This window comes from Pyxicephalus adspersus, chromosome Z, assembly GCF_032062135.1.
Source record: "Pyxicephalus adspersus chromosome Z, UCB_Pads_2.0, whole genome shotgun sequence".
Lineage (NCBI taxonomy): Eukaryota > Metazoa > Chordata > Amphibia > Anura > Pyxicephalidae > Pyxicephalus > Pyxicephalus adspersus.
The window spans coordinates 7,256,221-7,284,188 of NC_092871.1; the positions used below are offsets into that span (position 1 = coordinate 7,256,221).

At 40.8% G+C, this 27,968-nt stretch overlaps 1 protein-coding gene, 1 long non-coding RNA gene and 9 other non-coding genes across 12 annotated transcripts in view; 6 read left to right on the top strand and 5 right to left on the bottom strand.

The window, feature by feature from the left end:
* Positions 1 to 769: 769 nt before the first annotated feature.
* Positions 770 to 8,525, bottom strand: LOC140343681 (uncharacterized). Its single transcript, XR_011923390.1, has 3 exons — positions 8,464 to 8,525; positions 7,927 to 8,069; positions 770 to 1,308 (listed from the first exon to the last, which is right to left on the bottom strand). It is a non-coding gene; the product is annotated as an uncharacterized lncRNA (long non-coding RNA).
* TRNAA-AGC (transfer RNA alanine (anticodon AGC)) lies at positions 3,895 to 3,967 on the top strand. Its single transcript has one exon. It is a non-coding gene; the product is annotated as a tRNA-Ala (tRNA).
* Positions 5,662 to 5,734, top strand: TRNAA-AGC (transfer RNA alanine (anticodon AGC)). The gene has a single exon. It is a non-coding gene; the product is annotated as a tRNA-Ala (tRNA).
* TRNAA-AGC (transfer RNA alanine (anticodon AGC)) lies at positions 6,023 to 6,095 on the top strand. Its single transcript has one exon. It is a non-coding gene; the product is annotated as a tRNA-Ala (tRNA).
* On the top strand, positions 6,672 to 6,744 carry TRNAA-AGC (transfer RNA alanine (anticodon AGC)). Its single transcript has one exon. It is a non-coding gene; the product is annotated as a tRNA-Ala (tRNA).
* Positions 8,526 to 8,533: 8 nt separating the features above from the next.
* The window catches only part of SRPX2 (sushi repeat containing protein X-linked 2), a 26,457-nt gene continuing 7,022 nt past the window's right edge, over positions 8,534 to 27,968 (top strand). The window contains exons 1-7 of one of the 2 annotated variants that reach the window (XM_072430506.1): positions 8,534 to 8,780; positions 10,373 to 10,608; positions 13,965 to 14,083; positions 26,084 to 26,167; positions 26,882 to 27,073; positions 27,233 to 27,409; positions 27,622 to 27,748. In XM_072430506.1, coding sequence (XP_072286607.1) covers positions 14,017 to 14,083; positions 26,084 to 26,167; positions 26,882 to 27,073; positions 27,233 to 27,409; positions 27,622 to 27,748 — 647 coding nt within the window. In that variant the 5' untranslated portion in view covers positions 8,534 to 8,780; positions 10,373 to 10,608; positions 13,965 to 14,016. The remainder of the gene's footprint in view (positions 8,781 to 10,372; positions 10,609 to 13,964; positions 14,084 to 26,083; positions 26,168 to 26,881; positions 27,074 to 27,232; positions 27,410 to 27,621; positions 27,749 to 27,968) is intronic. The other variant, XM_072430505.1, reaches the window with a different exon arrangement.
* Positions 16,397 to 16,468, top strand: TRNAE-CUC (transfer RNA glutamic acid (anticodon CUC)). The gene has a single exon. It is a non-coding gene; the product is annotated as a tRNA-Glu (tRNA).
* On the bottom strand, positions 20,666 to 20,738 carry TRNAA-AGC (transfer RNA alanine (anticodon AGC)). Its single transcript has one exon. It is a non-coding gene; the product is annotated as a tRNA-Ala (tRNA).
* TRNAA-AGC (transfer RNA alanine (anticodon AGC)) lies at positions 21,736 to 21,808 on the bottom strand. Its single transcript has one exon. It is a non-coding gene; the product is annotated as a tRNA-Ala (tRNA).
* On the bottom strand, positions 22,044 to 22,116 carry TRNAA-AGC (transfer RNA alanine (anticodon AGC)). Its single transcript has one exon. It is a non-coding gene; the product is annotated as a tRNA-Ala (tRNA).
* On the bottom strand, positions 23,144 to 23,216 carry TRNAA-AGC (transfer RNA alanine (anticodon AGC)). The gene has a single exon. It is a non-coding gene; the product is annotated as a tRNA-Ala (tRNA).

The following is a 27,968-nucleotide window of genomic DNA, read 5'->3' on the forward strand; positions in this document are numbered from 1 at the left end:
TCATATTTAGGAATCCTTTGGGGGCCAAAAAAGAACGTTGGGGGCAAATGTGGTTTCCAAAGTCATATTCTCCCCCCAGCCACTCACTGGTGCAATGGAGCTTTATGGGATAGCAGACCTTCTAAATAATCATCATTCAAACCTGAACAGCATCACTTTTTTCAATAGTCCTGCTTTGCCCATTATAGTCCCAATTTATTATTTTACCTAAAACATTTACTGATACTTCTTCTTATTTAATGAATACTTTCTATTGATTATTGTTCATTTTACTGTTTAGATTCACATTTAATTCTAAATTTTTGGTGCATCCAGAAGTAGTTCTAGTCATCCTAAATTGTTTTGTAATGTTGAAAATATTTTGCAGCATCCCAATATTCAGGGTGTTCCAGTGAAGGGACCCCCTATAACATTTTACTATATGCGGATGATGTCCTTCTCACACTTACACAGCCCCTAATACTCTCCCGAATTTGTGGACCGAGCTAAACGCTTTTAGCATTGTTTCGTGTTAATAAGGACAATTCCTCAAAGACAGAAGCCATGCCTCTACATATACCACCCTTACAACTTTCATCATTACAGGATAGTTATTTCTTCATTGGGGCGGGAACATTGAGTTACTTGGGAACTAAGATTACAGCTTCCTATAACTAACTGTATGCCAATAATTTCCCCCACTGTTTCAGGAGATATACAATTAGGAGGAACTCACAGGCCCGAAGCTTTATTGGAGTTCATAAACATTTTACAAAGAGAGCTTGAGCGGCGGGGGGAGGGGAAGGGGGCCTTCTCAGAAAAGATCTGGAAGGTCGCCCTCTTGATGGCCTTGCAGGTGTTGGTGGGGGGAGGCCAGGCTTGGGCGAGGTACTGCAACACAGGAAGGATTTCACTGCGGAGTACCAGTGTCTTCCCTTCCATGGTAAGATGTCTGAGGCTCCAGAGGCCGAATTTCTGCTTCATTTTTGACAGCCTCCCTTCCCAAGACTTCAGGGCTGCTCCTTCCTTCCCGAACCAGATGCCAAGGATCTTGATGAAGTCCGGTTGGATGTTGAAGTGGATGGACGCAGAGGAAGGCAGGTACCAATTACCGAAGAGCATGGCTTCTGACTTCCCGCATTTGACTCTTGCCCCCGAAGCTCGGCTGAAGTCTTCACAGATCTGGACGAGCACGTCGATGGAACGCTTGTCCCCACAGAACACTGTCATGTCGTCCATGTAGAGCGAGCACTTCGCTTCCCTTCTGTGGTCCTGGTGCGGTGATCCCTCTGATCTCTGCGTTCCGCCTGATGAATTCTGCGAAGAGCTCTATATATTAGACAAAAAGAAGAGGTGACAGAGGGCAGCCTTGTCTGACCCTGGAGAGGACTGGGAAGGGGTCAGTCTTCCAGCCGTTCACCAGCACTGTGCTATGGATGTCAAGGTACATCAGGTTAACATATGAACAAAACATTTCACCGAGACCATACTTACAGAGGGCTCTAAGCATGGGCCTGTGGGAGACACGGTCGAAGGTCTTCTCCTGGTCCAGGCTGACCAGAGTGGCGTGGATGTTGCGGTCCTGGATGTAGTGGACTGTGTCTCTGACCAGGCAAGGCTATCCGCAATCCTGCGCCCTGGGATTCCGCAAGTCTGGTCTGGGTGGATGATCTGTCCGATAACCTTCTTTAGCGGGTTGGCCAGTACCTTGGCAAGGATCTTGTAGTCCACGTTGAGGAGGGAGATGGGACGCCAGTTCTTGAGGTCGCATTTCTCACCCTTCTCACCTTTCTCGAGATGTTCCACCTTGGAATGGAAGATGATGTGCCTGGCGTCCTCCTCAAAGTGCTATTTTAAGCGCTTCTTGGTCTCTTCCAGGTCTCGCCTAACATCCCAGCCACAGTGGTAGAGTTCCTGCAAGGACTGCAGCTCAGGCTGCAGTCTCTTGAGTTTCCTCTTCTTAGCACACACCTGTTGGTGTCCCCTTGCTTGAAAGAAGCTGCGGAGCTTGAATTTCACAAACTCCCACCAATCAATTACCTTTTCAAAATGCCTCTTGTCCTCCTTCCAGTTGACATACTCACCCCTCAGTTCCTCCATCAGTTCTTCCTTTTCCAGCAGGGCACAGTTCAGCTTTCAGGAGCCCAGGCCCGGGCTGAAGCCCTTGCCGAGGTCCCCCTGAAAGAGAATGGCCCTGTGGTCCGAGAAGAAACAGGGAACCATGGAGTGGCTGTTGCATGTTACCTCTCCCGATGTGAATTTGGCCGGATGGCCTGGGGGTGGAGGAGGAGGGTCTGGGAGGAGCAGGTGGGGAAGCTGGTTGCCCTCGGGCATCTGGGGGTCTATGCTCACCTCTGGTGGCTGGTCCCCCTCTGTTGTCATGTCCGGGTTGGTTGCCAACTGGTCCTGTGCCTCTGAGTACCCCCGCATAGGAACAGGTCCTTTTGGGGCACTCACGGTATAGGTGATCCTTCTCCCCGCAGAGGTTGCAGATCTTAGTCCTTGGACTTGTGCCCTGTGGCATGGCAGAGCCTGCAAAACAAAGCGGGGCAATCCTTACCTACGTGACCTGCTGCCCCCCACCATCTGCAGGTCCGTGGCATGTCCTCGTAGTTGAGAATCCCTGGGCATGGGCTGAGGTTTATGCACTGGGGCACAAGTGAAGGAGGTCCCCCGTGGTGGTGTCTCTCCTGAGCTTGCAAGTGAGGGTCCACTTACCGGTCCTGAAACTGCTGGCGTCCAGGATCCAGGTTGGTTCCCTCAACACAGTACAAAACCTCTTCAGGAACGTGACGATATCTTGTCCTGGGACGTGAGGGCTGTGCATTGACACCGTGACCCGCCTCTCTTCCCTTTGAATCTACTGGGATTGTCTTTCCCAGGCCTCCCCAAACCTACATCTAAGCTTATCACACATATTTTGTGCCCATACTTTATTCCCAGCCAAGTGGAAATCCACACAGCCCCCCTCTTTGGAACTCTTACATGCTCGTGTCCAGGAGGTCCGTTTGATGGAATATCTTACTGCTCTCCTCAGAAATAATGTGGCTAAGTTTGAACAAGTCTGGGAATCTTGGGATGCCTATTATGCCCATATACAGGTTTAAAGTGTTGATTTGACTATGTGAGCTCTTTAATAATCATCATTTTGGTGCCCCCCTCCCCCTCCTTATTGTCCTGTTTACACCCTACCTGTTGATTTTTATTTTTTATTAATGTTTTGTGTATACTGGACATTCATCTTTTACTTTCTCACCATATGGGATTATACTGTTTAGTTTACATTTTGCTGCTATTTTTTAAATATGTTATTTGTATGATCCTTTTTGATGCACTGTTAATTACCCGGTATACTGTACACTATGTTTATATCTTGTCCTTTCTCTGTTTTTTCTGTTGTTGTTTATGAAAATTCCTAATATAAATTCATTTAAAAAAAAAAAAGAAAATATTTTGCAGTTTTTTTTAATATTACTTTACTATATATTATGTAATATAATATATAATGTAATATGTAATATTACTCTAAAAAGAGTCAACAGACTGACAAAAAAACATGCAGCAGCAAAAAATAATAAATTACATGTATCCCTATGTATTGTTAGTAGGAACCTGACCACTCTTGGCAATATTCTGCCAGCTCCTACTATTAGCTTGTGTGCCCAGGGATCAGTTAACAGAAATACTGAAGGAGTCTCAAAAAGAAATATATACTAGCGAGGAAATACTACAGAGTGTCTGAGAGTTGCTGGAGGTCACAAACAAGTTGGTAACAGTCCCAGGTCTGTTCTATAATATAACAGTATATATACTAAGCTGCAAAATTGTACTATTGCACCACTTAGATACAATTTCAGGACATAGCTGTGTATATGAACTTCATGTATCCCATTTCTTTGCCTTGAGCCGTGTGCAGGGGAATTAGCTCAAATGGTAGAGCGCTCGCTTAGCATGCGAGAGGTAGCGGGATCGATGCCCGCATTCTCCAATAACTTTTTTGAATGTGGAAACAGATAAAAATTTAGTTGGGAAAATAAAAAAGGCACTAAGTAAACCTTAGAGAAAATTTATATTTGAAATCAGTATACACTGCACTTGCATTTTAAATGGGAAGTCAACTTCCCAGTTCAATGGGGATATAAATAATCACTTTACTGCAGTTGTGGTAATCATTTAAATGTTGCAAACTCTTCAGTCCTACACTGTGACCTTATCCTAACAGAAGCTGTACCAAAAAGTATTTTTATTAGAAATTAATATTTAGGTTTCTATTTAGAATTTTATTTCTAGACCGGTTTAAAAGTTAATGGCAAAGAAATGTTGTGCATGTGAGCAGATAAATCTTCAGCTTTTCGGCAAAGTTTCATCACTAAGTTAACAAAAATAAATACTTTTAAAATATAATAAATATAAATGAATTAATAAATAAATACAAAATGTGCCCACTGATACTAGCTTTTGCAGACATATCCTGTTGCTATATGCTCGGATATTCCCCTTCTGCACACTTTGATTTCCCAAAAACTTTGCCCATTCTTGCACACATTTCTTTTACTTCACTATTACATATAGAAATGTGTAATATGTGTAATATATTATTATTACTATTATAAATACAGATATTTGGTATTCTCCTGCAAGAGAAAAAAAAGGACAGATCAAGGGGACCTAATCTTTAGGTGCAGCCTTCTGACTTTTTAGATGTTAGCTAGTAGGGGGAATTAGCTCAAATGGTAGAGCGCTCACTTAGCATGAGATAGCGGGATCCTGCATTCTCTGGCCTCTTCTGAATGCTTAAGCAACTCTTTAATATGTTAATGTGGCGGTGGCGGGGGGGGTTGGCAACAAAGTAAAGTAAAAGTGTTATTGGTAGGGCCTAGGGGAAAAGTAGTTAAGTAATCGAATGCAATTTGTTTTTGGCAAGGCCTTTAAATTTACACCTTCATTTAGCCCCCCTGTAACCTTAAATCCTGCAGGCATCCTTTTTGCATGCCAAGTGAGCACTCTAATTTTGCCATTAGGCCTAAAGTGAACCTACTGGTTAAGTCATTTTACACTGGCCATTTCCTTCATGGATTAGTTCACATTTCATACACTTATCCTGTCTGCTTAGCCCCGTCTAAGGCAGCGGTCTCCAACCAGTGTGGTCTGCAAGAAAATTTTGGTGGTCCACGGCTCTTGCCAATGCATCCCCCAGCGGGGTCGGAACCAGGCAGAGGTGCAAATCATGTGTCCTGTATAGCTCACAGGCTCTGGGAAGTGGCGGGTTGTGTTTCTGGAGAGTAGGCAGGTTCTGGCACCATTACGTCACTTTGGGGGAAGTTTCTTCCCCTTTGAGTGACACACCGCTCCCCACGCATAGCAAGGTCTGCAGCTGGAAAATTTAGTGGTCCGTGGGTCCGAAAATGTTGGAGACCACTGGTCTAGGGTAACCCAGTCCCCATGCTTCAAAATGCATATTCACCTTAAATTCAAAGCCTCGACTTGCCTAATGTTGAGACATATGGAGGACCTTATATGGAGGACAAATATGCATTGCGGACAGGATGAGGTGGGTTATTTAGGGCAGAAGAACTAACCTGGCAGAAAGGGTAAGAGCATATTATGAGAAAGTGCACTAGTGCTTTTGTCCTTCTTTTAGGATTTGACCAGTAGGAGTCCCACTTTTGTCTCTTTAACACAGGGGAATTAGCTCAAATGGTAGAGCGCTCGCTTAGCATGCGAGAGGTAGCGGGATCGATGCCCGCATTCTCCAAATCATTTTGAATACACTGTTCAAGTGTATATTTAGCTTAATGTCAAAGCTGTGACTTGACCTAATGTTGGGACATTTTGTAGTCTTCTAGGAGTGCATCTTCTAACTCTCAAATTAAGGAAAGAATGCACCTCCAGAGGGGAAGGATGAATTAATTTCAAACAGGGAAACTGGGTAGAAAGGACAAGAGCAAATGAAAGTGCACTTGACTTTTTTTTTTTACGACATTGCCATGAATAAGGACCAGTAGGAGTCGCACTTCAGACCCACAAAAGACCAAACATTCCGGGGGAATTAGCTCAAATGGTAGAGCGCTCGCTTAGCATGCGAGAGGTAGCGGGATCGATGCCCGCATTCTCCATAATATTTTGAATGCATAAAAAAGTAAAAGTGCACACCAAGCTTAACTTCAAAGCCGTGACCTACCTCAATATTAGGAAGTTTTGGAGTCTTATAAAAGTCCATCTTCTAACTTTAAATGTATGCATCTTGGGTAGCTTAATTTAGGACAGCGAAATAGGTAGAAACGGTAAGAGTACTATATGTCAGTGTTTTTAGTGTGCGGCACACTAGTGTGCCTTGAGAGATCTTCGGGTGTACCGTGGGAAATTATCCAATTTCAGTTAATTGGTCCCAAAATGATTTATTTACTGCAAAAAATTTGTCTTCATTTGTCTATACCAGCGATGTATAGTGATAGGAAGAACCAAAAAAAACTCTTCCACTAGATGGCAGCAGGTAGCTAATTTACGTGTCTGACTTTTTGGTGGTGTTCCGTGGGATTTTTCTAATTGTAAAATATGTGCCGCGACTAAGAAAGGTTGGGAAACACTGGTCTATATGTGAAAGTACACTTTATTTTTTCTAGCACTTTTTTTTGTATAAGGACTTTACCAGTAGGAGTCCCCCTATAGTCCATCTTCATAGCACACATGTGGGGGAATTAGCTCAAATGGTAGAGCGCTCGCTTAGCATGCGAGAGGTAGCGGGATCGATGCCCGCATTCTCCAAGTCTTTTTAAATTTAAAACCTATTGCTTTCAATAAACTGCAATTAATCAACATTGAACTATTTACATATTTTTATCAACCAATAAATAATCCACCCTGATCTTTTTTAATGTAGACATTGTGGAACAACTCATTCTCAAAGTACGCAAAGAATTCAGTGTACTGATTTTTCTTTTGATTTATTTCTTCTTTTACATTATCTTTTATGGGGCCTGTTTATGCCAATAAAAATAGGATTTTTGATTCACAACTAACGCCACATTTCTAACAGTCAATCATTGAAATCCATCTCAAAAAACATTTTAAAACTATATAAAACCTTTTTATAAATCTGGTAATGTGAAAAGTAGACATCAGAAAATAAAATCTAAAAAAGAAGCAACCTGAACCTGTTAGCTGATTGTTACTGCATTATAAGTAGGCTCCTACTGTATGTTACTTCTGGCTGCATGAAAAAACTATCAATTAAATTGTATTTATGTATTATTTATTTTTGCAGCAATATGTTTTGTTTTGTATTCATCACTAGTACCAAAACATTGCAAATATGGCAAGGAATTAGTAACCCCACTTTTAAAAATTGAGAATTCAGGCAGTGCATTATTGCAGAAAGGGACAGGTAATCCTAACTTTCCCTGTGCCGGGACCAAAGATTGTAAAAAAGGAAGAGAAGAAGGATGCCAGAGCCCCCAACAGAATGGGGACAGGTGAGTATACATCAGGTTTAGTTCACTTTAATTGCATCCCCTGAACCGGGCACTGTCACCAAAAAAGTTTAGAACAAGTCACAAGTGTTGAAAATCTATAGTCAAATAAACATTTTCACTTTACATAAAAGGGTAGACAACCCTTTTATGTTAAGGAAAAATTTATTAGTTTTTTTTTAAGTGCGCATGAGTGAAATTAGTATCTCTTTCCCGCTAATGGAAAAAATGCCCCTAGATCTCAGGCATGCGCAGAAGGAGCAGCCAGGGCCTCCAGGGTGCAGCACCACCTCTTTCAGTTTTGATTGCCGTGGCGAGCGCCTCCTTGGATACGTATATCACAAAACCCGGGAGGATCTGGCTCCTCCTTCTGCGCATGCCTGAGATCTAGGGGAAGAGATGTCGATCTCACACATGCGCAGTGAGATCGGCTCTCATTTTTTCCCCTTTACAGAGGCTACATCACGTGATCTCTCACCTGCGCAGGTGACGTAGCAAGAAGTCAAGTAGAAGATGGAAGAGAAGATGGCGGTGCCCGGTGCTTCCTCCGCACCAGGTCGAAGAGGAATTCTAGGACGGCGCCGCACCGGATCGAATGAAGGTCCAACACCATTGAGGGATCTGCGGGATTAAAGTTAAGTGTTTTTTTATTTTCAGTTTAGTTCCTCTTTAACATAAAAAGTCAATTGCTTGTATCTCTGAATCACTTTTTTTAAATTGAAAACATTGAAAACACAAATTAGCATAATGGAAACATAGCAAAAGAGTTTAGTTTTAGCTTGAAATGATTCCTAAATAAAGATGGCTCCATCCTCGAGAAGAGAAAACTAAATGAATAGGGTGTATAGTGATCTCTACGAATGCTAATAAATACTTTAAAGAATGTTACAATTACACATTACTTAGCATGCATGCACAACACATAAAACTCAAGCTATTTGAAATCTAAGGCAATCCGTTAAAACATTTTGCACATTTTATACGGTTAAAGTTTTCTTGCTAAGTTAACTCTCACATGTTCTTTTATGTTCCGCTCTTTTGAGGAAGCCGTGCCGCTTTAAAGGGGTGTGTAGCCTTTGCTGGGTTCTGCTCAATGATTCTTTTTCATATCACCAAATTGACAGAGCCAAGCTGCTGTTTGGCAAATGTTCTTCTCCTCCTCCAGCCCCCAGTCCTCCCCTCTTCTCTTCTATGACTGTATAGAAGTGAAAAACCTTCTTCCAAAATCCAGACGTCTGAACATCTGGGCTACGTGATCAGTCGTCCGACCGGTTGCAACTCTTCGCTGACTCTTTAGGGCTGAAGACCAATTATCCAATTCTACAAAAACAGGTTAGGAAAGGTGCAAGTGGGTTCATGTATCTTTAAGGGGTTCTTCTGGACAATCTATGCAGGGTTTTATGTTTTTTTTTCTTTTTGTTATTTATTTTTGGTTGGGGGTGTTTACTGGCATGTTCGAAATGTTCATACATGCCAAGCTCTAAGCCTGTTCCGTATTCCCCGTCTTCATAGAAGAGTGAGTACTTTAATTCTTTCATAAAACATTGTGCAAAATGATCAATGGTGGAATTATTGGACCATTGGCCATCAGTTAGACTGTACATACATGATTTATTTACCAAGAAGATGTATTGGGCATGGTATTATGGTATGTGTATATGTGTTTTTTTATGTGTTTGTGTTTTTTAACTGAACCTGTAGCAGTTGTGTTATATTATAGTGGAGTGTGGGAACATTAAAATGTATTCAAGCCCAATTTTTTTCATCAAGTTTGGAAACATGACACACCTTATATAATTTTCTTTAGTGGATAAGTTGCCAAAACTGATGTGTCTTACAAATCGTAAGGCTTAGCATTGTCCGCCTGCAGCAGGAAGTTTTGTTACTAGCAGCGTTCTCAAGTAATTAACTTTGCTGATTTACACAAAAATCCTAAGCAAATTGTATACAGTGAGGCATTCTGACAAATATATTTGATTTAGGGTTTACAATAAGTTTGGAAAAATTGGGCAGACTGAAAACTTTTGGGACTTCCTTAGGGAAGTTTCAGACCCTTCAGCCTGAACCTTGCCAGCTGCTCAACCAGTCGCATCACCGAACCGGTTCTTAAAGAACTGGCATGTGCAATTTTGACAGTAAGTGATATAAGTACCCTGCCACCCCCGTTCATTCCCTACGGAACTGCCATAGCATCTCCCTGCATCAGCTCCATAGGGAATGAGAAGGGGGACCAGGGTACTACCATGTAGCATCATCACCCAAAAGGCGGCAGAGGAAGCAAAAAGCGCACTGCAACTTTATCAGCGATGTGAACATATCCGAGCTTTGCTGATCGCCTCTACTTCCCTAGACACTGTAATTAACCCTTACCTGGTTTGGATTATTCTCACTTCCGACTACCTGGAAATCACCTCCTATTATTAAGGTCACAGTACCTACATAGTCCTGAGTTTGAGGAAGCTAAATAGCGAAACGCGTCAGCAACAGAGGCTTTCCCCCATGTTTGGATTTTTACTGGAGGACTGCATTTTTAAATGGAGTTTTACTTTATATGTACTATAAATTGTTTGAAAATGTGTCCAGCGTATTAAAAATCGAGTTTTTGTTGCAAAAAACCCTCTCTCATCACTTTGTGTCCTTCACTCCTCTGTGATGTGGGATAATACTTTGAACCCTTAGGAGCCATGTAAAGCAAAATGCACCCTTAAAATTTAAATCCAGCTTTCCCAATTTTGCTGAAAAGGCAGAATTCACATGTTTGTCTCCAAATGATCACAGAAATGATAACTCTCCACTTCGCCAAACTGAATATAACAGGGACGTGCAGGTATTATTTGTTATACTGTATCTAAAATCATGACAAGTTTCACTATGGTGGAAAACTTAGTGACAGACACTGTTTGTCTTTACTTTCCTCTATGCAGCAATATTTGATGTCTGAGAATAAACCGGTGGCATTCTTGGATCTGATCCCAGCATACAATAGCACCAGAGCCACTAGACCACATTATATTTATCTTTCTGCAGGAAGCTGGAAGTGGGTGTTCGTGGTTTTCAAACCACATACTGAAGAAAAAGAAACAAGTTTAAAAAAGTGGAGCAAACTGTGTAAAGCTATAATTGTGGAATAAACGTACATGGGTACATGTTTCATTTAAAGGTAGTTAGGCTATGGATTATCAAAGATTTACATACTCCTAAAAGGCAGCAAACAAGATCTTACTGCCCTCTTTAGCTGCAAGCACTGTAAGGCAATCCATCTGCAAAATTCTCATCAGAATTACTTTCACTTTCCCTTTGCAGTGCACCTTTCTTCTCTTAGTGGCACACCAATATTCTAATCCCTGTTATAAATACCTATTAGCTCCATAGGAAGGGAGGGAAGAAGCTTAGCCCTGAGACTCACATTGATGAACTTCACTGCATCTATTGTGAAGTTTGAAGATGAATCACTCCATAGTGCCTGCAGCTACAAAGGTTAATAAAGCCTTGTTGTAAAGTTTATGTACTGTTCATTTTTGAATGTCCGTAGGCTGGCTACATTTCTACTTTAAAACTAAACATCAGAAAAGCAGCTATTTTTCCCCTATCAGCACAAGGGGTACTTCTGTACCAAGTTCCCGATCAAAAGAACGTTTGCAATGCAGGGACTTTTACACATAGGGGAGGAGGGTCCAGGAAGTTTACCTAGTATGGAACCCAGGCATTTCTATTAGTAGTCCTTTATATGTTGATATATATATGTGTGTGTTTTATTTGTCATTCTTTTCAACCACTCTTGTAACTTCCTAGCAAGCAGTACAAGCTGATGAGCTCATTTTCCCCGCTGCAGTTAGGTAATATAACTTTGGTCAATAATCTGCTTCCAGCCCGCTGTCCAGAGAAGCATCAGCACACTGCTAAAGTCATCAATCTTTTCTCTCCTGTCAGGAATATTACAGCAGTAAGCCAGCCATGCTATTTAATAGAGTTATATTGGCTTATTCTTATAGCCTTCCATCCTCTTGTTTAAATCCTGCTGTGTAAGGGATTGTGTCACCGGCCCATAGGTGGGAATTACATTGTCTTCTGAAATGTCAATGCATTCTATATGAATTTCTAAATAAATTAATCCTCCATAGGATGAAAATACTGACCCCCCATTGCACAATGACTTTATATTGAGCATTCCTATAAAACAATGCTGTATGTATTACATAACGGATGATAAGCTTGCTGGCAGGACACGGTGTCCCAACTTCTCATGCTGAGTCATAGGGCAATAGCCTTGAGAATTTTGGTAAAATGGAAACATCTGTGAAAGCATTAAAAACAACACATGTTTATTTTTTGTTTGAAGGAAAACTTTAATGAGTTTCTTCTTTTAAAGTCCATATTTAAAAAAAAAACATGGTATGTATAAAGTGCAATGTGGAGAATCAAAGCAGAAGCTGTTTGCTTTGAGACTTTGGCCCTGATTTATGAAAGCTCTCCAAGGCTGGAGAGAATACACTTTCAGAAGTGAACTGGGTGATCCAGAAAACATGGAATGGATTTTTAAAAAATCATTTTCTATTTGCTAGCAAATGTTTTGAATCCTGGACCAGATCCATTTAAAAAATCATTTTCTATTTGCTAGCAAATGTTTTGAATCCTGGACCAGATCCATTCCAGGTTTGCTGGATCACCCAGTTCACTTCTGAAAGTGTATTCTCCCCAGCCTTGGAGAGCTTTCATAAATCAGGGTCTATGTCTTTTCAATTGAATGTAAGGGGCAAGGGGTTTATTTAGGGAGCAATGTTCAGAACTGAATTGGGCCCCCTTTGCCGAACTGACCCCCCAGGGGTCTTCTTGTGGGTGAGGGATGTACAGCACCCCCGTACAGCGACACATTTTGCACCTCCCCATGTCCACCATTGTTAGGGAGAGAGGAGTTAACACTTCTTCAGGGTCATTGAGCAGAATAGTAGTTATTACTTGAACAAAGGTAAAGGTAAGTATTAAACAAGGTGAACTGTGTGCAGGGGGTTGGAGAGGACAGGGCCAGGGGGCTCCCAGTGTCACTCTTACCTGCCAAGTGTTCCCTTGCTATACTCACTGATGAGCTAGAGACATGGACCTGAAAAAGAATGGAATAGTGAGAAAGTAATACTAGCAGCCCTATGGCAATAACAAGTGACCCCCCAGGAGCCATAGGAGACATCAAATTGGTATTGGCAGCCCCCCTCAGAACTCAAGGTTCCTCCTCTTTTTCCATGGCACTACAGGTCCCCTCCTAATGGCAGTCAATGTCTGTATAGACGATAGTTAGGACGTTATATTTGGAAAGAAGGGACCTCCTAATTTTGCAGGGGGGCCACTGAGTTCTAGTTACTTCCCTGGGGTGCAACTGAATAAAGACAACTACATCAAAGGTGCATCTCTCTCATATATTCTAAATGCAACAATGGCTTCCAAAGCATTCAATACACATCACCTATCTATCTAACTATTAGAACTCAAATCCAATTGCCATGCAGACAGGAAAAGGGTGACACTTTGTATATCACAACGGCAGCCTTTTATCAATAAACACTAACCAAAATATTTTCATTGTTGAGGTTTTTAAAGGCTTTGCAAAACTTAAAATAAAACCATTCTTTGCTTTCTTTGGAAGAACTCTTTTGCAATCCATCTTTGCCTTTCTCCTCCGCAGACGTCTTTATTTTTAGTTTGCTGTAAACACATCTGTTTAGAAGTGTTATTTTCCACTTCATCTTCATCATTCCATCTGTTCAATCATAAAAAGTAGTGGTAAAAAAAAAAACACTTGCGGGTTTAACCAATCCGTTTTGTGTATTATTCTATGAGGCCCACACCAATGGAGACGTGGCAGGGGTATGGTCTTGTTGGTGAAGGTGCAGGTTTATTTTAATGACCCCCTCCCCAAAGCAACACCAGCAGTGCATACCTAAAGGAAATACTGTGCAAGCTCTGAACCAAGTACTCCCTGCCCCCATGAGAATGCACTGGACCTATTGCCATGTACCTTTTGAAAAAATGGTCACATACTCCGTTGTACCTGGAAGAAGCAGGTATTTTCTTTGCACCATTTGGTTGATTGAAGCACTTGCTGAGCTGGTATGGTTAATAGGCGCTGTTGGGTTCAGGAGCATTACAGCAAACTTGTTGATTTGCCCAAAATAACTTCCTACCCCCATGTGAATGTGAAAATAAAAGTATTTGGTTTTTCCATTTGATTGATTGGGACAATGGGTGAGCCGGTAGGGTGAATAAATTCTGCTGGGGGTATCAAAGCAAACCTGCTGATTTCCCTATTGGAGCAAGGAAGGTTTTCTTTATAGCATTGTGCCCCCTAGAATGACCCCAATATGACCAATATTTCTGTAGGTTACATTTTAACTGAATATATTTCAGGCATGCAGATTTTTCATTCCGCTCTCTTTGGATGATGCTAGCAGAAACAAATTCCTTTCCCTGACCGAAACAAATTATTCATTGTGCTGGCTTCATCTGTGAAATCCATTTCCTCTGTAGGTGCCGCTGTCTGCCTGGAAGATTGGGACCCCTGGAAGTAAAATAGGCCACGATGGAACAGTCAATACGGCTTCTAGCGCTCACACTCCTTAAGATGGTGGCAGCCGTGTATAATGAAGGTAAATGATTTTCCTTTTCTTTGACTTTCCGCTGTTTCATTATTTTATTGATTTTTGAATCCATTCGCAGTTTTCTCACTTCAAAATATTCCTTTCGCCTTTTCCATTTAAATTCTGGGACAAGACGCAGGAAAATTGCTGTGATATTTGCTTTAAGGAAAAGAGAGATAATGAGATCTTTAAAAAGGTTTGGAAATGTATTTGGAGGTTAGGTTCCACCAAAGGGTAAAGTTACTGTGTCCTCATGCCCCTAAACCATTTCATCTACGTGTAGCATCTCACCCGTGCCAGCGCTTTTAAAGCGGAACTAAACCTGTGGTACTTACCCATCCCTGTTCCATTGCCAGGTGGTGCCATCTTCCATGGCTGGGCCAGGATGACAGGATTCATTCAATCCTGGGATGCGCAATTTAGCAAAATTCGGGGTGGCAATCAGGCTGGTAAGAACAGGTATCGCAGAAGGATGTTGTCTGTCTCTTTCTGCAATAACCACCTGTCTGAAGTGGGACTTTAAAAATTCTTGGGAAGATTACCTAGTATGGGGCCCAGAAATTTCCAATCCATATCTAACATGAGTGTGAAATTTGCCAAATTTGCCACCAATTGAGTTGATAGGCTTATGGTAAAGTATGCTGACCCGTTGTGGACTGACACCAAGCAAGCTTTAGTGGAATAAAATTTACTAGCAATGTCAACCCTGTATAATCGTCCTCTATTGCCCCTCTCCACATTCCTGTAGAACAGAGAGTAAATATTTCATGGTCTAAGGCAGGGGTGTCAAACTCAAATACACAGAGGGCCAAAATTAAAAAGCCACTACCCAACCTTAAAATTTATTGAAAAAATTGAGGAAATGTTTCCTTCTCATTAGATATAAAACCTTTCCATATGGAAACAAAGAGGTTTTGCTTCACATTCAATCTGGAACAAGCTTATAATAGAGAAAGCATAAAAATAGGGCATAACATTTTTTTTTTTATTTTATTTAAGAAAAAAAATCTTATGTGTTTCCCTTTTTGTAGCCTAGAGTTAAATTTCAATAGTAACCTTTTTGCACAGGCTAACAACTATAACAATTTTCTTCTATGAAAATCCAACTATTGAAGTCCATGCCTTGGAGTAGCAAGGAAAAGCTGAGGGGGAGTGCTGGAAATGCCAGACGCGGCCAATGCGGAGCTAAATCTTATGAGTGGCCGGCGCTGAAACTCCCTCTTCATTGAAATAGCGCTGCTACTAAAATTCCCGGCATTACTTGCATCTATAAAACAGTCCAATGCAGGGCCACACATAGGCAGAGAGCCCGCTGGTCTATAGACGCGAGTGATGCCGGAAATTGTAGTAGCCGCGCTATTTCAATGCAGCGGCGGGCCAGCTGCAGTTCATATTTAGGATTCCTTTGGGGGTCCAAAAAAAAGGACATTGTGGGGCCAGATTTGACACCCCTGGTCTAAGGCAAGCCATGTGATGTACTTGAATGCTTAGACAATTGATTTGATGAAAATTTAGAATTAAACTTTTCATCCATTTTCCATATTTGGGCAGAATGTTGATTGAAAATGGGCATCTTTTAAAAAATGTTTGATTAACAATTGCTAATACAGATCCACGACTGGACAAGTGGATGGTATATTAGACACTGGCAATCAATTATAAAGAAACAGTTTGTATGTTGAGCTATTCTTCATGGAAAAATAAGACATCCTCTGAAAATAAGACCTAGGGCATATTTTGGCATTTCAAAAAATATAAGACAGTGCCTTATAATCGGGGAAACAGGGTAATACAAGGGCTGGGAGGGCTGTATAGATCTTTTGAAATAACATAGAAATAGTGCTCCTGACTCAGGATAGCTCTGAGTTTTCACTTATTTAATATATATATATTTATATAATATTTTCCTCCTATTGTATGCAGCTTCCTCACCTGTTAAATTGTAAGCTCCTCAGGGCAGGGTCCTCTCCTCTTCCTGTGTCACTGTGTGTAACTGCCTGTCATTGCAATCCCTATTTAATTTACAGCGCTGTGTAATATGTTGGCGCTATATCAATACTGTTTATTGATTTAAATATAAATATTATATAAAAATGATAATTCATAAAAAGTTCATTTTAAATAATTCCCTACTGCTTTTGGGGTGTGACCAATGAACGCACACATGCAGTAAATGCTATCTATATTGAGAATTGATTTGCAAAAATAATTGATTCTGAATCACAGGCACCACAATCAGGTTCTACAACTGAGAGAGACACATGTGCAATGTAACACTATGTATTAAAATTTCAGCACATATTTCAGCCTATATGTCAGCCTTCCCTGGTGGTCTAGTGGTTAGGATTCGGCGCTCTCACCGCCGCGGCCCGGGTTCGATTCCCGGTCAGGGAATAAGTTTTTTTTAATTTTTATACCTTTTATTATAGTAAAACGTACATTCACCTTTCTGTGATTATTTACATTTTTGCACAATGCACAGAATAGGATAATGATTATTCTGTACGGATCCTAACACATTTTCCCCAGCGCTTTAATTCTGGGCTCACCGCCTGGTCACGTGACTCCCAGCATGGGCTCAGAGCAATGGCTGCACGTGGCTGCATGGCTTCCAGGCTTCCACCTGGAAGTGTCTGATCCTGAGCTCTCTGTGACATTTCCTGTATGTCCTGCAACTGCTAACACCCTGCAGAGTTATTAACTCAAGCTTCAGTAAATGTCCAAGAGCACAATAAGTACAGTGCTGTTGTTAAAATAAACATGTTGTATGACCCTTTACATTTATCCTTGTGATCCTGACTACCAGACCAGGCACATATAAAGCTGAACCCTGGGGGTATTTCAGATCCCTAAACATGTTGTATGACCCTTTACATTTATCCTTGTGATCCTGACTACCAGACCAGGCACATATAAAGCTGAACCCTGGGGGTATTTCAGATCCCTAGCACTGCAAGGGTTAAATGGACATTTATGCTTAGGGTACTATTACAAAAAAAAAAAAATATTTATCTTGCCTCACTGCCCCAGGTCTCTATACTATCAGTCCCCCAAAGCCCTCTTCTCTTCCCCTGGGTCACTTCTGATGTAATTGGGCAGAGCTGACACCTCTGAGTCCATAAAATCACTATGTGTTGTCAGCTCACAAGAAATAAGAGCTGCTAGATTTCTGGAAGATGTGAAAAGTGTATTTTTCTGCATTTGCAGGGTCTTTAACCCCTCTAGCGGTATTCCCGAATGTGACTCGGGGTGCATTTTACCTGCGAAAAGCAGTATATTATGTCATTTTGTTTTAATGTGCCTCAAAGTTAACCTGTGTGCCAAAGTTAACCTGTGTGCCCATACGCCACTGGAACATTCAGAAACAAGATGGTTCATAATGTTGCTTCTTCTCAGGATGTATAAATGTCTCTTTTAATTCTATAAATATAAATATTTACTTTTAAATATTAGTATTGGGTCAATAGTCCTCACAAAAACAATTCACACTCGGGGTCGCTCAAACCTTAAAAAAAAAACACTTACCTTTCTCCGTCAGCGTCCCCAGGCGGGAGAAGCGTCGGGAAATTGAAATAATTTTGTATTTGATTCAATACAAAATAGTTGTATTGAGTCGAATACAAATAAATCTTCTTAGAACATATATAATATATTATATATATTATACAAGCTACTATACAGTTATATTACATGTTTCACTATTTTTAGTAATAACAGGTTTTTGAGCTTTTTTTATTTAAAGTTTTTAATTAAATTTAATAAATATTGGACATATTTCGGTAAGTTATGCCTAAGATTTAAAGCCTACAATGTAAAATAAATTTCTATGCAAAAAAAAATGTAATGCTTTTTGCATGGAAATATGGATAGAATTAGAACATCAGGGGGGTTAAAGGACATTACTGCATTTTTTTTCTTTTACTTTTGCCATGGCCTATGCTTTAAGTTTACCAGCACCCCTAAAATATATAAATATAGGGATATATTTCTTAAATATAGGGATAACGTTTCTTAATAACAATACCAGCTAATCATTAGGGGCCCATTATCAGGTGGGTGTTGTTACATTGCATGGTAAAATATTTGTTGCATCCAGCATTACTCAAATCCATATTAATGCTTGTGTATATCTATGGTGCAATACCAAACAGTTGAAGCCGGCTGCATAGACGCTTTGCATTTGCTGGTGGCTGTGAAGCAATCCGGTTATGATTTCATGAGTGGGGTCCAATTATATTTCCTGATCCTTTGGATATGTGACAGGGGCAGCTGGGGCAATTAAAGAGTGTCGGCTAACTACCCCTTTAAATTCTTACCCCTTTAAAGATTTCCTGCCCCCAACTTCTGTTCCAATTCCAGGGCGGCATTGGAACAGGAAGTGAGCAGAACCATTCACATTGGAATCCCAGCAATGAAAGCCAAATGTTTTTATTTCCCCATGCTACTAAAAAGTGGATGCATCTGGCCTGATTTAATAAAGCTCTCCAAAGCTGGAGAAGATACACTTTCATCAGTGAAGCTGGGTGATACAGAAAACCCAAAATGGATCTGGTCCTGGATTGAAAACATTTGCAAACAATTACTTTTATGAAATGCATTCCAGGTTTGCTGGATCACCCAGCTTCACTGATGAAAGTCTATCCTTCCCAGCCTTGGAGAGCTTTAATAAATCGGGTTCATTGTGGCTGCAATTACAATTATAGGTAGTTCAGATGTGCAGAAGAAGCAGGCGTTCCCAGGTTGTTTCTTGTGGTTGCCACCTTGCCAGCTGCTCGTCACCCCAACCCCTGGACTGTTTCTTAACCAGCAGTTGGACATTTTACCATGAGCCGCAACAGGCAATACTGAACCACTGACTCCCCTATTCTTTTTCTATGGGTGACTTTGGGTAAAATGCTGCATGTAATGCAAAGAAAAAGTGATAACCACACCACAACCTTTAAAGCTACGTACACACTTCCAATTATTATCGTTGGTAAACGAACGACGAACGATCCTGCACGAAATCTGCGAACGATCGTATAGCACCGATCCTGTACATACAGATAACGACACGATCGTTCATTCACAAAGGATATCAAAATGTTTGTGGCTGACGTATCTAGACGATATTTAAATATGCTCCAAGCCATAAAAACCATCAATAGCCATGATCCAGCTATGAAGGAGTAAGGCTTTTTGTGTGGCTCTTCTGTGCATTTAATTGAATTGTTCTCCTATGTGTCATCCAGCCTGGAGGCTCCTGCAAGAAACAAGTTAAAGTGTAATTCAAAAGCTGAGCATTCTTTTCAGTCTCCATGGAATTGGAGTTTGTGGTCTGATTACGTGACAGCCAGCTGCACAGGACAAATGTTTTGCTTGTTAATATATGAGACATCTGACTCATTTCAGGAGCGCTGGACACGTTATAGGGACAAGATAGTGAAATGCAAAACTAGAATTGGATCATCAAATGGCAAAGTGAACGGGAACTGATAAATATTCTCTGACATGAGAGGTACAAAATGTGCTGCTGAACGAGACCTTCCTCAGCCAAGTCAGTTTGTTGGAGGGCCCCAAGTCAATTCTGCATGGGGGACCCAATGTTGGCTACATCTGCTACTGGCCTGACTCATGTGCTGCAAAAAACTAAGGTGACTGTTATTTCCTTCCGGATAGCCATGTGCTGAAAACATCATCCTTCAAGTCACCTAAACCCCTGGCTAATGATTGTTGCGGCTTTTAAACATGGCATGGTTGTTGATCGGAGGCAGGCTGGTCTGTATGTTCCAAAGACCTCTAATCTGTTCAGATTTTTTACACACAACCATCGCTGGGGTTTATAGAGAATGGTTCCAAAAAGTATAAATATCCAAAGAGCAGGGATTATCTGGATGACAATGGCTTGTTAATGTCAGAAGAGATCAGCCAGATTTTAGCTAAAAGAAAGCTCACCTTGCACTGGTGAATGTAAAATAACATCTTTGAATATGCAACACATTGAACTTTGATGCAAATGGTCTACAGCAGCAGGGGATCACACGGGGTGCCACTCCTTTTGTCTAAAAACAGGCACCCAAGGCTACAATTTGCACAGGCTTACCAAAATTGGGGAAGACTGGAAAAATATTACTTGGTCTGATGAGTCCTGATTTTTTCTGTGACAGTTGGATGGTGGGGTCAAAATTTGGCATCATGAACATGGATCTATCCTGCTTGGTTCAGGTTGGTAATGGTGGAGGATATTTTCTTGGCACACTTTGGGCCCATTATTAGCAACTGAGCATCATTTAAATGCCACAGCCTACTGGAATATTGTCTAACAACAATGTTAATAACTAGAAGTATGATCACTTTTTATTAAAAGAAAATAATAGGAAGAGCAGAATCTTGAATGTGTGTGTGTGCAGTGTCTCGGAGTAGTGGGGTAGATGTTTTTATTTTCAAAATCCTTGTGCATTCACAAACCCATGTTTAGGATTTAAGCAGTGAGATAAAAAAGACAAATAAGAACACTATATATTTTACATTTTTTTCTTACTACTTTGCATTTGCACTTTGCGTAACATCAACCTAAATTATTGAACCGTGATTTGCAGGGTCAAAATGTTTTGGAGAATGCGGGCATCGATCCCACTACCTCTCGCATGCTAAGCGAGCGCTCTACCATTTGAGCTAATTCCCCTTCCTGTGTGGGGAGTTGAGGGTCTAAAGTGCGACTCCTACTGGTAAAGTCTTTATACTTGCCAATGTCCTAAAAAAAAAAAAAAAAAAAAAAAAGTGCACATAACATATTTTTAGCTTCAACCTACTTACCCTTTCCTAAATTAACCCACACAAGATACATTCTTTACTGGAAGATGGACTTCTATAAATCTGTCTTTAAAATGTCCCAACATTGAGGCAGATTACGGGTTTGAAGTGAGGCTAAGTATGCACTTGAACAGTTTTTTCTACATTAAAAAGATGTTTGGAGAATGCGGGCATCAATCCGGCTACCGCTCGCATGCTAAGCAAGCGCTCTACCATTTGAGCTAATTCCCCTGCATGCTTGCTTTAAATAGGACCTGAAGTGGGACTACTGGTAACTGGTCAAGTCTTTTTACATGGTATTATCGTAATAAAAGGACAAATGCACTTTAACATGACATGTTCTTACCAAGTAGTAAGTAATCTTTCTTCTAAGTTCCCCTGGCCTTAGTTAGGCCATCCTACCTTTCAGGAGACGCATACTTTCTTTAATTTCAAATTCAGAAGATGGAAATAAAACTGTCGTTTAAGCATTCCAATATTGAGGCAGATCATGACTGTAAAACCTTGAACAGTTTTTGTGCATTAAGAAAGGAGGACAGAAGCATCGATCCCACTTTCTCACACATGCTAAGTGAGCGCTCTACCATTTGAGTGAATTCCCCTGCATGCTTGGCTTATAGTAGGCCTGAAGCTGGACTCCTACTGGTAAAGGCCTTACTCATTGCAATGTTCACAAAACAAAGCAAAAAATATGTGCACTTTTACATAAAGGACCCTTATCCTGTCATAAGTTATCCCACCCAATATGCATACTTTCCTTATTTTGGTATTAGAAGATGGACTTCCATAAGACCGTCTCCAAAACATTCTAACATTGAGGCACTTCTTTGAAGTTTAGCTGAGCAGTTTTTTGTGCTTTCAAAAGTTTTTGGAGAATGCGGGCATCGATCCCGCTACCTCTCGCATGCTAAGCGAGCGCTCTACCATTTGAGCTAATTCCCCCTCCTTTATGGAGAGATGAGGGTCTAAAGTGCGACTCCTACTGGTAAGGTCTTTATACTTGGCAATGTAAAAAAAAAAAAAAAAACCTGCACATAACATACTTTTACCTTCTGCCTACTTACCATTTACTAAATAAACCCACACAAGAAAAATGTCCCAACATTGGGGCACATTACGGGTTTGAAGTGAAGCTAAGTATGCACTTGAACATTTTTTTGTACATTAAAAAGAGCTTTGGAGAATGCGGGCATCGATCCCGCTACCTCTCGCATGCTAAGCGAGCGCTCTACCATTTGAGCTAATTCCCCTACTTGTTTACTCTGAAAAGGGTCTGAAGGGGGACTCCTACTGGTCATATCCTTATACATGATAATGTCCTAAATAAGGAAAATGCCGTGTTCTTATCCTTTCTTCCTAGATCTCCCATTCTAAGATAGCCCACCCTAACCTTCAAGAGACTTTCTTTAATCTTAGATTCACAAGATACACTTCAATCAGGCTGTCACCCAAATATCTCAATATTGAGGCAGGTCATGACTTTGGTTGGAAGAAGGGGCTAGCAGAAAGCATAAGGTCATGTTAGCTAAAAGTGCGCTTGTCGATGAAGAAAATTGCCTTTGTAAAAAGACTTGACCTGTAAATTCTCCACTTTAGAATTATGAGCAGATCAGTAAGTAGTGGCATTAGCTCATATGGTAGAGTGCTCATTTAGCATGCGTGAAGTTAGATTGTTACCTGCATTTTCCAAATACTATTAAATGCTCAATTAACTGTTTAAAATTTTATGTGAGGGGTAGATAAAGGTGTAAATAGGAAGTCTTGGTAACAAAAACTGCACTTTACTATGTAATACTTTTCTCTCTTACTTGGTCCTCAAAGTCCCACCTTCTATAACTTCCCCCACTTAGAATCTTGAGTATTGAGTATGGACTGAACAGTGTTTTGGGCATTCAAAATACCACGGTAAACGCCGGCATCAAATCCCACTACCTCTCGCATGCTAAGCGAGTGTTGTACCATTTAAGTAAATTCCCCTGCATGCTTGACTTGTGGTGGATTGGAAGTGCGTAAGTACAGGTAAAATCCTTATTCATGGCAATGTTTAAAAAAAAAAAAAAAAAGTGCACATCATGCACTTTTTAACTTTTCTGCCTACTTACCCTGTCCTAAGTTAACACGCCAAAGATGCATTCTTTCCTCAAATTCAGAGTTAGAAGGTGATCTTTTAAAAGACTTTTATACGTCTCCAAAATGTGCCAACATGAAAACAAGCCATGTCTTTTGAAGTTAATATGAGAATGGACTTAAACAGCTTTTAGTGCATTAAAAACAGTTTGGAGAATGCGGGCATCGATCCCGCTACCTCTCGCATGCTAAGCGAGCGCTCTACCATTTGAGCTAATTCCCCACCTTGTCAGATCTGTAGGGGTCTGAAGCAGTGGTCTGAAGTAGTGGTCTTAAGTTGGAGTCTGAAGTGGGGGTCTGAAGTGAGACTCCTACCGGTCAAGTCTTTTTACATATTAATGTTCCAAAAAATGGACACGTGCTTTCACATAACATGCTCTTACCATTTTCTTACAAGTTCCCATGTCGTGAGTATGCCCACCCTACCATTCAAGAGACCCACACTTTCTTTAGTTTCAAATTTAGAGGATGGACTCCCATAAAGCTGGCTCTCAAACATCTCTATATTGAGGCAGGTCATGGCTTTGAAATTATGGTGAGGATGCATTTTTGGGCATGAGGAATAGGTTACGTTAGGTTGGAGCGAAGGGCATAAATACATATATTATGAAAGTACATTTGTCCATAAGGAAAATTGCAATTGTAAAAGGACTTGACTGGAAGAATCCCCACTTTAGACCCATTTCATTTGGGGGTAAAGGTGGAAATTGGAACACTTGGCAACAAAAAATTCACTTAACATTTAACATGTTTTCTTTACTCTCTCCACTAAAAATCTAAAACCATTTTTGGACATTAAAAGAGGTTTGGAGAATGGCACTACCTCGCACATGCTAAGCGAGCGCTCTACCATTCGAGCTAATGATTCTGCTTGTGTCCTTCAGCTGATCCAAAATGACCCCCCTAATGGTAAAGTTGCCCAAACACAGTAATTTTCTTAAGAAAGTAGAAGTGTTCGTTCATATAATGAGCTCTTACCCTTTCTGGTTAGCTGCCCCGTCCTAAAGTAATCCAGTAGAGGCTTCCATAGGACTCTCTCCGAAGTATTTCAGAGTTGATGCTCTAAAGTTGATGTAAGCATTTATCTTGGGCAAGAAGCATGGGCTGCCTTAGGTCTGAGGACGGGAAATCATAAGTGCATGCAAACCTGTTCTCTATTATTATTAATAAACAGGATTTATATAGCGCCAACATATTACGCAGCGCTGTACATTAAATAGGGATTGCAAATGACAGACTAATACAGACCGTGATACAGGAGGAGAGAACCCTGCCCCGAACTAAGGAAATTCATCATATAAGTTGATGTGACCAGTAGGTGTTCCTTTCAAGACCATTAACCCACCATGCGAAGGTGAATGAGCCTAAATGGTAGCATGCTTGCTTTGCACACAAGAATTAGAGGAATTATTCTTTTACGTTTATTTTAATATGCAATCAATCTATAGTTCTGTTGGTTCATCAAAAACTGGATGAAAGCACCTTGAGAACAGAGAAACAAAGAGAAAATGGCCAGCCAGGGCTTGATGCAAATTTAAGTAGTAGGGATTATTCACCAGAATTTAGTTAAAACAAAGCTTTGTTTTAGTGTTTGTGCTCCACTGTAATGGGGGGAGTAGTATTCTAGAACTATTTGCCTTTTCAGAGCCCGTCTGTCTGATATGTGCATTAGATGATTGCTCATGGATTGTGTTAGGGTAGGAGAGCATGTCGTAAATTTGCTTCACTTCAGTTATAATTTTTTCCAAATGTTTCCATTTTTTTGTCAATAAAGCAGAACGAAACCACAAGGTTGAAAGATTTCTGTTCTTACTGCTCTGTGCATTGTAATGTGATCTTTGGGAAGTTCTACAGCTACTGTTCTGTACAGTCTGACCATTAAATCTTTCTAGTATTCACTAAAACCAAAGCCAGTTAGCTGTCCGATGAAGATAGATGGGGCTAATGGTTTTCATGTCTTTTCCAAAAGTAATTATGTGCAAAGGAAAGCTTCCATGAAAATAAAAGGAATAATACACTCAAGGGACACCAATGGGTCTGATTATAAACTTTCTCCTAACGTTTACACAAAGCTTGCAAATAAAAAATCTTTGAATCAGCTTCTACTCATGATTCATATACTTTCTAAATTAATCCAAAATCCAAAATCTTGGGTATAAGATGGATGAACCCCCAAGATTACACTAACAATACTTATTGCTTGGAGTCTGGCTTTAAAGAATAATTAATGGTTTGTGGTCTTGCAATATTTTGCTGCATGCTCCTGTAACGGAAACATTTTATATATTGTGTTGCCTATACTACCAATTCAAACCAATTGAATGCCAAAGCAACCAACTAAACAATTATATTGTTAAAGATTTTACTTTGAAAGTGCCCCAGGCGATGACCATAGTATTTTTAAGAGTAATTTATGTCCTCTACCATCTATTATGAATGCTGCAGCCAGACTCATCTATCCTTCCCACCGCTCCTCTTCTGCTGCATCTCTTTATATTTCTCTTAATTGGCTTCCATTTCACCTTACAATCAAATTCAAGCTCCTGTGCTTTGCCTTCAAATCCCTACACAGTTCTTGTCCTACTTACTTTTCTGCTCTGATAAAAAAAAAATACTCCCCCAGCCTCTTTGCTCCTCCAATGTTCTACTAATGACTTCCTCACTCATAACCTCATCACACGCACGGCTCCAAGACTTTTCTAGAGCTGCCCCGACTCTCTGGAATGGTCTTCCTAATTCTTTTTGGCTTACTCTTACTTTCTGCTCATTTAAAAGAGCACTCAAAACCCATCTTTTAAAACTTGCCTACCCATCTTTTTCTGTCTTTTGAAACCGTCACTACTTCCCACCATTCCATATCTCCCCTCCTATTGTGTGATACTTCCCCCACCTACTAGATTGTAAGCTCTTCGGGGCAGGGTCCTCCCCTCCTGTGTCAATGTCTGTCATTTGCAACTCCGATTTAATGTACTGTACTACATAATATGTTGGTGCTATATAAATCTTGTTTAATAATAATATTAATAATAATGTCCCTTCAGGGCAACACAAAACTACAGTTTGAATAACACTTTGTATGTCTTATTATAGGCTCCGGCTATGCATCGGATGAAAGCTACAATAATGAAGTTTATGTTGAACAGCGCCCACCAGCCCGCCAGCCAGATTATCTTGGTAAGATGTGGAAACGATCACGTTAGCGGTATACGGTTGCCTATAAACCCTACAATATATACAAATACATGCTGGCTTCTCCTTTCACCTTTTTGGGTTCTCATGCAGTGCAATGTTTAGCTGAACAAGGCAGGGAGAGGCTGGTTTTATTGTTTATCCAGAGCAAACATTGTGTACTTTGCAAATACTTAGTGCTTACAAACAAACTGATGTCATGTAAATTCTGGAACTTTTACAAGATTTGTAGCTTTGGCAAGAAGGTGTTTGCAGGCCATCCCTACAATACATGCATATTTTATCCAAAGATCCTCCAAAATGGCAATTGATCTGCCAGACATGCACACAGCTATGAAAGCTGTGATAATATATATATATATATATATATATATATATATATATGTATAGCTTCTGTGTTTTGTGTGCTTTGCTTGTCAATCTCATCAATGCTTAGACTTCCATTGTAGAATATGGGTGGGTGGCTACAAGGCCTTACCCCTGGAGCTCTGCCATAGCCACCCATGTGTGCATGCTCGTGGGTCAATTTACACCAATGTACATAGCAATAATGCAGTTTTTTAAGGAACTGAAAACACCTGGGGGACCTGTGCTTAAAAAACTAATTTCAAATAAATTAAAGAAATGTGCCTCAAATCAATGCATGGCATGGAAGTTGCACTGTATTTATTTTAATATTATTTCTGGTCTGTTTTCAAGTTCCTCGCTGGTGTTATGACCTGAAGATCCAAGATGGAGAAGCGGCCTGTTATTCCCCCCGAGGCCCGGGCTACCGTAGCACTCTTGGAACTCGCTGCAGTCTATCATGTGACCAGGGCTTCCGTCTCATTGGACAGAGCTCAGTGCGCTGCTTGCAAAGTCGTCGCTGGTCTGGATATGCGTATTGCAGACGTAAGTGAACATTGTGAGATGATTGGCCAATAGGAAAGGTAGGATGTAAGTGGTCTAGCTCCTCCTACATCCAGCTCCTCAACCCTTCTACTGCTTTCTCTGCCACTACTACTGTTTGCTAGAGCGCTACTTTAAACATAGGTTTATCTTCTATTTCAGAGATACAATGCCAGGTTTTACCAGCGATACCTAATGGGTCGTATCAATGCTCTTTTGGGATTAACGAAGGTTCCCGCTGTGATTATACCTGCTTTCCAGGCTATCAGATAGAAGGAGACCGCAACCGTGTGTGCATGGAAGATGGGCTGTGGAGCGGAGGAGAACCTGTCTGTGTAGGTAAATTTTCAGGAGGAATGTTTAACCTTTGTGATTACAAATATTAAGGGGGAATAAAGGATGAAAAGCACAACATGTTTACCGCTGTTAGCTTCTGACAAGAATTTCTGCTGGTCTTTGAGAGGTCTGAACCCTTATATGAGACCAGGGCCGACTTAAAGAATTCTCATGGTCAAAAACCTTCATGGTCCCATTTCATTGCGTTCCATCAGATTTGGATCCACCTAAGATTCAGTGTCCACCTTCCCGCACAAAAGTGGCCGAGCCCGGAAAGCTGACCGCTGTCGTGTACTGGGGAAGTCCGTTGGTGAAGGATACAGCTGATGGAGCAATTACAAAGTAAGGACCAAACTTTTACAAAAATATTTTGTTTTTGATGTTTTTGGTAAGCTGGTAACAAAATTGAGGGGTATGCGGTTACGCCCACTTGTGTGCTGCAGTTCCACGTACTTTGAAAGACATCCTAATGCACCTCTGCAATGCAAACTCCTTGTACACGCTCTTATCATCTCTTATCTAGACTACTGTAACATCCTCCTCTCTGGTATTCCACTAACCC